This window comes from Quercus lobata, chromosome 8 (assembly GCF_001633185.2).
Source record: "Quercus lobata isolate SW786 chromosome 8, ValleyOak3.0 Primary Assembly, whole genome shotgun sequence".
NCBI lineage: Eukaryota > Viridiplantae > Streptophyta > Magnoliopsida > Fagales > Fagaceae > Quercus > Quercus lobata.
The window spans coordinates 56,896,813-56,908,767 of NC_044911.1; the positions used below are offsets into that span (position 1 = coordinate 56,896,813).

At 37.2% G+C, this 11,955-nt stretch overlaps 1 protein-coding gene across 1 annotated transcript; it reads right to left on the bottom strand.

Annotated features, from left to right (window-relative positions):
• Positions 1-156: 156 nt before the first annotated feature.
• On the bottom strand, positions 157-6,575 carry LOC115958165. Its single transcript, XM_031076553.1, has 3 exons — positions 6,429-6,575; positions 1,339-6,221; positions 157-495 (listed from the first exon to the last, which is right to left on the bottom strand). Exon 2 carries the CDS (start codon positions 6,208-6,210, stop codon positions 1,348-1,350), a length of 4,863 nt encoding a protein of 1,620 aa, XP_030932413.1. The 5' UTR covers positions 6,211-6,221; positions 6,429-6,575; the 3' UTR covers positions 157-495; positions 1,339-1,347.
• Between the last annotated feature and the right edge of the window lie 5,380 nt (positions 6,576-11,955).

Genomic DNA, 11,955 nt, shown 5'->3' on the forward strand with positions numbered 1-11,955 from the left:
CACTTTCATGATAAACATAAAATCTCATGAAACCATCAAATTCAGTGTGACCGCAATCCATCAAATATCCCAAAGCAATGGTGATGCTTGAAAAGCTAAGCTCGGCGACAAAACCATGTTATCTTCACCATGGTTTTGACAGTGATAATCGTAATATAAAGAGAAATATGAGACCTATTTGATAATAAGAGAACATGACCCATACCCAAAATCTTATAGCCGCCAAGGATAACAATCATTTGGAAAGGTCAGTTAACATTTCTGTACAATGATTACATCATTACATGGATCATGCAAAAGCTTACAGAGCAAAGCAAAATTACTCATCTCGGATAAAAACAAAACAAGAAGAAACCAGAGCAGAATAATTACGAGATAACCAGATGAATTAACAGTCTGGGTTACCTTCTTCAGCAGCTCATTCAGATAATTATGTGCTATGCATCATCATCAATATCATTACATCCACCTTTTCTCTTCGGCATCTCTCTTCCCCTATAATAAAAGTGATTTAAATAGGTATGTAAGCATATAGAAAACCACATCTAAAGGATATAGAAGATAAGAATTAGATATGAAAGTGCACCACCACATGAACTTCAATCAACATGGCAGAATTCAGTCCAAAAAAGAAGCAGATTTCAGTAGCTCATTAGCTCATCATTCTCTACATCATGATAATAATAATGTGACTAAATTTTATGCTCGCCATCAACATATCACAACCCTCCCCTTTTTCCAGGTTTGGGACCAACTATGAACAAAATATGACACTAAAAACAAACACAAGCAGAGTTTTTTTTTTTTTTTTTCCTTTTTTGGCAAGCATCGATCAATTAGGTGTCTAGGCTCATAAATTGGTGCATGGACCCCCCCAAAAAGAGGGTGGGGGGGGGGGGGGGAACCAAGAAAAAGTAACAAAAATGAAAGGAAGAATGTTAAGCAAAAGGCAATAGTAAACACAGAAGTCTATTCAGGCACTGATCACATTCTCAATGGTTGTAGTAACAGAGTAACAACCACCAAAGAGACCCCCCCTAATTATATATATTTATCAATCACATAAAAAACAGCCTAACCAAATTGTCCGGAGATCCTTTTTCCTTTCACTTTTGTTCCAACTGTAAAAAGGCATAAAATGATCTCTTTCCTCTCTCCCAATTTAGACACTTTCAACTAACACCCACCCGAGTCTAAGTCTAGCGAACAGCTATATGGAGTTATTATTATCTTTCACCCTTTCAGAATTGAAAATGATAACCAGTGGTACTTAAGCAAACATGGGAGAAACCCAAAACATCATTGATATCAAAATCTGATTCAGATGTAGATATATACCTGAAATTTTCAAACTAGATTAACTTCAAGAGAAGAAAGATCAAGTTGCATCTCATGGTCCTGGGATGTGTCCATTGGAGAAGCTTTGAAGAGAGCAGATGGAGTGTAGTTAAGCTGGTAATTTACTACCGTTGGTCCAAAAATGTTGAACCTTCCAGCACTACTATAAGCAATTTCTGCATCAGAAGACTTCTTAAAAACCACTCTAGCACGGCTCATATCACGATCAACTTCTGTTTCAGATAACTTCAAAGGTCCAAACCGCCTAAACATCTTGTTCAGGTTTGTTTCTGAAGGAACAGAGTTCACCTCGGAGAAGTTCATAAGAATTTCAGCCGGTGAGTTCTCATCCACATAGCCAACAGGTTTCTCAGCTGCCACAGCATCATTACCTTCCGAATATCGCTTCCTGGAATATGGCCTACGGTTCACTTGAATGGGTTTAAGTTCAACAGGGACAATTTGATACTCTCTCTTTTTGTTTCTACGTGAAGGCTGCTCTTCAGAACCATTTTGGATGACCCTGTCTGTCCAGTAAGTATCACTCATATCCTCAAACTCAAATGTTTCAGGTGACCCAGCAACAGCATGAGATGCTTTTTTTCTTTTACCAGTGACTTTATCAGTAGCCAACAACTCCCTCTCAGAATATTGGCCTGATACTATTGAATTCCTAAAATCAGAGAAGAAACTAACAATAACATTCAAGAAACCGTATCCTTTCAGGGGATCTTGTGCAGCCATCTGAAATTGTGATAGCAAATCATCTAGTGATGAATACTCTGTTGAAACAATCATCCTCCCTCTTTGGGCATCCTCAGAATCTTGAAGGGAAACATCAGCTTCATCCCCGGCAGTTATATCATAGTTTCCATCTAGCTTCTGGAACTTCTCACTGTTACACTTCAGGATAGAAGGAGACCCAGTCAGTTGGCTTGCAACTCTCCGGATACAGTCACCAATTTTAAAGGACGGCTTGGGTAAAGGAGGTGGTGTCGTATTTGAAACTTTTGCAAAGGAAATAGTTTTCCTCCCTTCTTGTGGCCCATAGTCATCATGGTAATCTAAAACCTTCCGTTTTTTGGCAGAGGATGGTGAAACCAAAGTACCAGTGGTATTTTCATCCAACAAATTATCACCATCTGAAGAATCTATCGCCCCACTCATTAACTCTGACAAGCTTCTCTCTTTCTTTTTGTAAAATAAACCATCCTTCAAATTATGTTTACGTTTATTGGAAGGGCTGTTACGGCTTTTCAAAATCTCCTGTCCAGAGGAAGTTAGCTCAGCATCCTTATAAAGAGTAGTGGCGTGCTCACTCACATCACTCGAATGCATTCTCTCCCCAGAAACTGAAGTATCTGTGTCATTTTCCAACAACTGTCCACAAAATTGGAATTCAGGCAAACTACAGTATCCCTTTAAACGATAGAAGGCCAGCAACTGAGCCTTGGCTATCATAAGCTCCAACCGATCACTGCCTCCAGATGGGAAATGTGCCAAGGCTTTTGTGTATTCAATTAATTTATCAGGTTCAAAGAAATCAGCACTTGCAGATCTGTCCACTCCATCTCTTGTACTTGATTCTTGCCGGATCCCAGTGTTCTCAACAACCTGGAATTTAATATTGTCATAGGCATCTTTTGGTATGCAAGAGCATGCTAGCCCAAACTCTACTCGTCTTGAGACTTCTTCCAAAGCACAATCAACAGCATTCTGAAATGTTTCTGAATTGCTCTGCTTCTCTATGTGGGAGAAATGTGTTCGAAAGGGCTTTAACTGAGATGCTTCATTCCAAGCAAATGTTCGATCCCCAAAATATGCTACCAAAAAACAGTCCTTTTTCTGATGTTTCAATGCCTTCTCAGATGAATCCGATGGATCAAATATTTGCCCAGGCCACCATGGATGACTTCTCACTTTACCCCAGACTAAATCTGATACAACGAACTCACCTTCATTTTCTGGTGGCAGCTGATAACTAGCTTGATGAACTGAAACAGTACCTCCTGGATTCAGAGCTGCACGTTTAACAAATTTCTCATTGTCGCCTTTTGACTGTTCAGTATCAGTATTGTCTTCCTCATCTTCAATTTCCTGCTCTCCATGAAAACCAACATGTTCAGCCTCCATCACTTGACCTTCAATTCCAACCTGTGGCCCAGGTCTTGAGTCAACCTGAGCAAGATCACCAGCCATACTCCTGTCTAAGCACTCTTCAAACTCTACAGATCCCAGTACTTCAATGTTGGAATTTAAAACCTCCTCAGTGTCCAATGGAGCAATGACTTGGGTATCTGTTTCAACATTTGGATTTAAAATAACATTTCCATCCAATGCTACCACTTCAGCATCAGCTTCAGCAACTACTTGAGTTGGCTGGTCTGAGGATGTTGCATCAGCACATCCCATGCTACTGTCTAAGCACTCTTCAAACTCAACAGATCCTGGTACCTCATTGTTGGAATTTATAACCTCCTCAGTGTCCATCGGAGCAATATCCCCTCTGTCAATGACTTGGGTATCTGTTTCAACATTTGGGTTTAAAAGAACATTTCCATCCACTGCTGCCACTTCAGCTACAACTTGAGTTGGCTGGTCTGAGGATGTTGCATCTGCACATTCCATGCTCCTGTCTAAGCACTCTTCAAACCCCACAGATCCTCCTACTTCAATGTTGGAATTTAAAATTTCCTCAGTGTCCATTGGAACAGTTTCACCTCTGTCAATGACTTGGATATCCATTTCAACATTTGGATTTAGAAGACCATTTCCATCCACTGCTGCCACATCAGCTTCAGCTTCAACTTCAGTGACTACTTGAGTTCGCTGGTCTGAGGACGCCACATCTGCACATTCAGCATTGACAACCTGTGGTTTAACTTCAGTCTCTGGCCCTACATCAGAATCAAGCTGAGAAAGACCACCAGCCACACCCTGTTCTAAGCATTCTTCAGACTCCAATGGTTTATCTTTTTCAGCAGACCCTGGAACTTCAACATTGGAATCTTGGACTGCTTCACAGTCCACCAGAGCAGTTTCTCTTCTGTTGATTACTTGAGCAGTTTCTGAGCAAGACGATTTCATCTCAACGGTGTTTGGAACTTCAACATTTGGAACTGAAATCTTGTCATCCTTAGCTGCAGTATCCACAACAATAGCTACTTGAGTTGATGTTGAATCTGAAGATACATTCCCATGACTTGCAGTGCTCATACAAATTGTCTCAACCTTTACTAAATGCTCAACCTTTTCTAATCCTGCATGTAAACAAACTGGCGCAGAATCAATACCATTGTCAACTTCCATCTCTTGCCCTATATTTGAATTAACCTGAGCAGAGCTTTTGTCTATGCATTCTTCAAGCTTAAAATGCTGGTCTGATTCAGAGTTCAAAGGACCCTTATCATCCGTTACCATATCATCACCTCTAACAACTACTTGATTTGACAGATGTGAAGATACTGGATCAGAAGATACATGACTGTGATTTTCAAAGCTCCCACCCACTTTTTCAACCTTTTTCTGCTGCTCCTCCACTGAACGAATAGATTTTTTGTCAAAAGCAGCAGTTTCCATTCCTTCAACTTTGGAATGCAAGACATCTTCTTTATCCCTTCCTACAACTTCCCCTGTAGCAGAACATTTGCTTTCTTCATCCAATGATTTGGGATTTACAACATCTTTTTCTGTTCCTCCACAGATTGTCCTTACCATTGAACTTTGATCTCTTCCAGAACTAGAAACAACACCTTCCAAATCACTAGTGCCAGAAGCATCAACTTTGGGATTCAATCCCTCCACACTAACTGCCGCTGAGGATTTTTCCTCAACAACTAGGGTCTGTAAACTTGAATTTTTCACAATTGTTGAAGTACATATAACAGTAGCATTAATTCCAGGATTCCAAACTTCGTCACCCAAAACACCAACTTTTTGTTTCTTCAATTTATTGGCTGCATCAACCCCATCCTCAGCCAACTCCCCACCTTCCTCAGCACCATCCACAACCAATCCTCTCTCTATATCCACAGAAACAGAAGAATCCCTAGCCCCATTTTCAATTATAATAGCATTCCTTGCTTTATCATCCGAAACCCCAACTTCCTGTGAATTCCTATCCTCAATAGAATCACCTCCATCACCAACTTCTTCCCTACCTGTATCTGCACCCTTCTCAGCCATTTCTTGCTCTAAACCCTCCTCCCTGGCAACCACAACAATTTCCTCTACGTGAACAACTTTTGTTTCTTCACATGTGGAACCCACAACTGACAAAGAACCACTAACCCCACTTACAATTACAGCATTTCGATCTTTGTCATCCAAAGCTCCGACGTCCCGTGATGTCACATCATCAATTCCATTACCACTCCCACCCATTTCCTTCCCTCTTTCCACAGCACCCTCGACTGCTCCTCCCTCTATATTCCCCTCCTCCCTCACCACAACCCCAACCTCCTCCACCATGTCAATTGGGGTTCTTTCCTCTCGGGACTCCACTACCCCTGAAGATCCTTCAACCTCAGTCTTGCTTCCAACATTTGACACTTCCCCTCCCTTTAAACCCAATTCACTAACTACAACATCTCCCTCCAATGATTTAACACCTCCCTCTAAGCCCGTCTCTTCCTCCACCACCATGCCCCGTCCCGCCTCCCCACCAGTACAAACACCATCTACATACACATCAGACCCCAAAACCTCCACCATAATATCATCACCCCCATTGCAACCCCCACCATCCCCTACTCCCTCAGACAAAGACCCCTCAACTAGTTTCCCACTAGCTACATGCTCACTAACTATCACAGTAGTAGCAGACTCAGAAACACTTTTCACACATAAATCCTTGTCCTTGTTCTCATCCATAAAAACAGTATCTGGGTCAATTTCAAAACCATCAAAAACAGCTTCTTTGACAACAAAATTTTTAAAATTTTTCACAAACTCATAAACCCTAATGACAGAAATGTACAAATCTAATCATACAAATCAACAAAGATGATAGATTATGTAAAGCTTAGCATAAAGATTCAAACTTTATCAGAAAACAAAACTAGTTAAAGGGTTAAGATAGTTTTAAGTACCTTGTTAGATCCTCTGGAAATGAAAACTCACTGGGTTTGGGGTTTAAACAACGATAAATGGATTCGGAGAAAGGGAGAGTACTGGGCAAAGGTGGGTGTACTTTCTCGCAGAGAGAGAGAGAGAGAGAGAGATCTAAAAAATTAAATAAAAAATATAGTAATAATAAAAGAGGTCGAATATAATGCGTCCTTGTCCTTTTCACTTTCCAGTGATTGGTCAGCACTTACAGCTTTGTTAAAATTTTCTAGGGAAGTGCAGGGGGAGATACTTTGTGTTTCACAAACAATAGATGACAGTCCAATAGTGTGAGACCACGTTTTGGGCACCAACTTTAGCATGCGAAAATGGCTGTCTTGTTTTGCCAACGTGGCATAAAGTCAATGGATTTCAACCAGAATGAGCTACGTGTCATGTTAGAAGACTTATGTCCCTTGGGGTAAATTTTCAAATGTGCTTGAGATTGAGAGCAAGTTTTCTTTTTTTTTTTTAACACACATACACACAAGGGGAGAGCAAGTTTATTCTAAGATTACAATTTTTGCCTTGTCACGTTTGCATAATTTTTTTTCTCTATCACATTTATTCTATTATTTATAGTTTGTCATATTAGAGTTGTGGCATAAAAGATTGTGGTCTTAGATTTTCTCTTGAAAAGGTAATCTCTTGAAGTTAAAAACTTCTATCTAGTTCTTTTGTACATTAGACCAAAACATTGAGTCAACATACAAATACACACATTATAAGACATGTATCACGCTTGTGTCATCTCCCATGCATAAAAGCACTATAGACAAGCCAAACTCATCCCATAGAGTAACCACATGTCATCACTTGCCTCACAACATGTGATTAATTTATAGGGAAGCAATTGCAGAAGATAATTTTCATTAGTTGAAGAGGTGATGTAGTCTTATTGTAGCATCTTGTCCTTGATTGTTAATTTGTTATTGAATGCTAGTCACAAAATAAAAGCATACTTAGATATGACAATTGAAAATCAAATTAATCACCTCACATTCACTTATGACCTCTTTAATCTTATTGCACTAAGTGTCATTACTACTCAAATAACAACTGGATTTGGAAATTTTTTAAATAAGTTATCTGTTTTATCAATCTCAAATTGATATAGTTATCTAGATACACACATTTTGTTACACACTTTGACACAACTTGCACATTTGTTAATTTGTGTTTGCGTTACCTCAATTTCACATAGGGACCACCACTGGTACTTATGAATAGTAATTCAATCATCACTTAACACATATACTAGTTGCGGCAAGATGTGTGCAATAGTGTCTCTCCAAACTTTTTTCCATCGCTGCAAGTGCATATAGACTAGCAGGTTCAGGATGACATTTCTTTCCCTGAAGCACACTAGCCACTTTTGCTTTCACGTTACTTGCAGCATCATGTATGACTCGATATCCAAAAATGTAATACAAAATTTGAAGTGGATGCCATCAGTCATGCCATAGAGTTATGTTCTTGCCAACAACCATCATAAAACATAGAAGGGACCTAGCTAAATTTATGAGTTTACTCTATCCCCCGAGTGCAACTCATGTGATATTTTACATTCTACAAGCTCCTTCCTTTCAATAAACTTTGCTTCACTTAAAGTTATCCAAATTGAGCTCACTTGTGCAAACATATTCCATATATGTTTCATTATTCTAATCCTCAATCCTTTTCAACCTAAACCGTCGTTTCTTCTCTTAGAATATGCACTAGATTTAATGCCACTTTTATTTTCTACTAGTGAGTGTTCAATACCAATCCAAAGGAACTATTAAGCTTCAGTTAAATGGCTATGACCTTTAGAAATACCAGTTAAATGGCTATGATCTTCTTTAGAAATATGAAAAATAGTCTACTTGAGGAAACCAGTTGAACCCTCCTAGTAAAAGGAGAGGGTAGCTTATGAGACCACCTCTCATACCATATGAAGCTTACACATATTGTGAGAAAGAGGTCTCATGAGCGCGTTTTATAAGATAATTTTTCCAACAAAATACGTGAGTTAAATTTAAAAGTGATATTATGTAGTAAGGGATTACAAGCTTGTGTACTTAATCTTCCTAAAACAATTGGTACACCCAAGTACCTTATTGGTAGAGCCCTTTCATTGAATTTTAGAATTATAGTCAGTTTCTTCCCATTTTGTGATACTATAGCATTAAAACTAAGACTCTTTTTAGGATTTGCAACTAAACCATGAAGTTTTTTTTTTTTTTTTTTTCATTAACAAAAAATATAAAGTTTTTTGAACTCTTCTTGAGCTTTACTTCTAAAAACTGAAAAATGCTAGGATCACAAAAACTTACTCAATATTTGCCATAACTCATCACGTGGTGAGTTGTGAGTCACCACTCACAACTCACCACATGGCGAGTTGTGACAAAAATTATGTAAGTTTTTGTGGTCTTAGCATTGCTCGTTGCTCCTAAAAAGTTGATAGAAGATTTGTCACCACCTCAAAATATCAATCAATCCTCAACAAGACAGCAACATACAAAGGGTGAAGACTAAATTCTTTTACTTCCTGAACTCTGACTTCCTCTTCAGACTTGATAGGACCCTCTATAGTTATAACTTAAAACAAATAAATAAGGTGACAATGGATCATCTTTCCTTAAGCTCTTCATGCTCCTAAAAATCCAACTAGACTTCCATTTACAACCATAGTGAATATTGGTGGTGTTATACATTTCCTGACCTAATTTACAAACCTTGGTGCCAGACAACAGATAAGCAATGTAGGATGAGTCCTAACTTTTATTTTTATTTTTTGAGAAAGAAGTCCTAACTATTATAATTAATCAATTATATGCTTTCCTAAGATTTACCTTGATTGTGGACCTTAATTTTGCTTTCTTTATGGTAGTCCTTTATAATCTCTTGGGCAATAGGAACATTTTCTACAATGCTTCCGTTGGGCACAAAATCCTTCTAATTATGGTATTAATCTGCTGGCAAATATTTTCATAATGCAATTTATAAAATATATTAGAACAAGACATGGCTCTAAGATACCTTATAGAATGAGGATTTCGAAGTTTAGAAACTAGTGTGTTTATGACAGTGGTATTCATCTCAGTTACTGCTGCTTTATCTCTACTTAATGACAATACGGATTTTTTGTACTTCTTGTTCTAGAATCTTCTTTTACATCAATGTTGACAGGTCACTTTGGAAAGTGCCTTTTAAGATTCTGAGTGACTCTATTTTTGCTAAGTAATATATATATATATATATATATATATATATATATATATATATATTTATGCTGCTTTTACGTATTGGTAATTATCAAATGAAATTAAATTGTTTGGCATATACGGAAAAAAAGAGTAATTCTACGTACATAAACTATTTTATAATACTTTTACAAATGATTGATGTGGTAAATTCTTATTAGTTTTAAACAAAGAGTAATTCTACTAACAAATGTTTATCAATAATTATTTGAAAAATATTAAAACCACATTAATAATTTATAAAAATGTTATAAAACAATTTGTGTTACTCCTAAAAAAAATCCCACATTTCTAATCCATATAGGCTATTATCGTTTTTTTGAGAAAAGTTTAAAATTGTACAAAATGACCAATTGGGCTAAGTTTTTCTCTCAAAAGGGTGGACTCTCCTTTTGACCCAACTTTTTTTGGGGGACTTGGTAGTGAATTTAACATTAAAATTGTGAGAACCAGGTTGGGCCTAAGATTTAACCCATTTATGAAACTTAGACCACATGCCAAGGTTTAGCTGTTTTGCTGGAGAATTTGGGCAGGGTAGATTAAATGGGCTGTAGGATTTGTTACATTTGTATAAGGCTCACCAATGCAGAATTGTGGCATTGAGGCTGAACCCTGGGATGACTTTTCAGGGCCTTGAACTTGCTTAAGAGAAAGGCAAAAATGGCCCATTACCATCAATTTTGGAAATAATTTGCTCAGAAACACTGTTTCTGAACTATATAGCAATCTACCACTTTTTCGGGCCTATAACGGCGTTTTCCTGAAAAAAATTTTATAAGTCCCATAACAGGTTCAAGGGGCCCTATAGTGGCGTTTTTAAGCCCTGTAGTGACGTTTTTGGGCCCTATAGCGGCGTTTTCCTGCAAAAAATTTTTTATAAGTCCCCATAACAGATTCAAGGGGCCCTATAGTGGCGTTTTTTAAGCCCTATAGTGACGTTTTCGGGCCCTATAGCGGCGTTTTCGGAAAAAGTGGTATTTCCCTAATTATTTCCGAAACAGTGCTCTGTTGCTAAATATTTCAAAAATTAATGCTAATGGGCCATTTTTGCCTAAGAGAAAGGGTTCTTCAACAGAATGGGCCTAATTAACTGTGTCACTCATAAATGTTTAAATATGTAAGTGTCTTTGACCCTTACGTCCGCTCGCTGTTTCATGTGGATGTCACTAAGGGTGTATTTGTTTAGAAGTGAAATAAGGTGGATAGAAAATTTTGGAGAAAAAGTGAAAATGAAATTTTTTTTTTTTGTTGTATGTTTAATTGGATGGGAAGGAAGAATAATAAATGATGGGACCTAACTGTTTTCTCTTTGGGCTCACGAAAAGTTTATTCTCCAAAATAAAGAGAAAACTTGGTGTGAAAAATATGATGGCTTAATAACTAAAATTTCCATATGCAAGTTGCACGTGGGCTTAACATTGCTGCTGTGGTTTTTTTTTTTGCAATAGCCTTTGGCTAAAAGTTTCTATTTTTTTTAACAGCCTTTTGCTTTATTGGGCGTTCCCCCCCTCCCCTTTTTCCCTTTTTTTTTTTTTTTTTTTTTTTTTTTCAATTTCTTGGAGCCGGGCATGGAGCTTCGTTTTGTTTTTCTTCTTTTCTTTTCTCTCTCTCTCTTTTTTTTTTTTTTTTTTTTTGTGGATGCTTGTCACTTTTTTATTTTAATTGTGCATAATTTTTTAACAAGAGTATATGAGTAAATTTATACAAACTCACTTTTTTTATCCCTCTATTTTTTCACTCTCAACCAAACAAAATAGAGGAAAATTAAAATCTTCTCTATCTTCTCACTTTTCTATCCTCCCACTTTCCACTTCTCCAACCAAACGGAACCTAATTGATGGCAACATTGTTATCGAAGAGAGCTGAGAGACAGAACCGAATCACTGATGAAAATGTTAATTCAACTTAATTGATAATCCAATTTCTTATACATCAAAGCATGAATTACAGATTTTCCTCAATTTATTCATCAATTTCATTTGTCTTACAAATTAGTTGCACATCTAGTAGATTTTAGGATTTTCTTCTACATGATTGAATGAAACAAAAAAAAAAAAAAAACACTAGGAATTAATAGTTTAATATGCGAATCTTAACAAAATTAAAGAGACAAAATTATGATGTGACAACTTAACTGCGATATAATTGATTGTGAGTGATAGAGAAAAAGTAACAAATCCATATGAAAATGATAGTTGACCAGGACATCATATAATCAATCTTTGAGAGTTTTATTGCAAGTTTGTTGTAAATAGTTGATTTA

Bases quoted from the DNA above. Each gene is read 5' to 3' on its own strand.
- LOC115958165 (XM_031076553.1), bottom strand. From the start codon at position 6,210: ATGGATGAGAACAAGGACAAGGATTTATGTGTGAAAAGTGTTTCTGAG.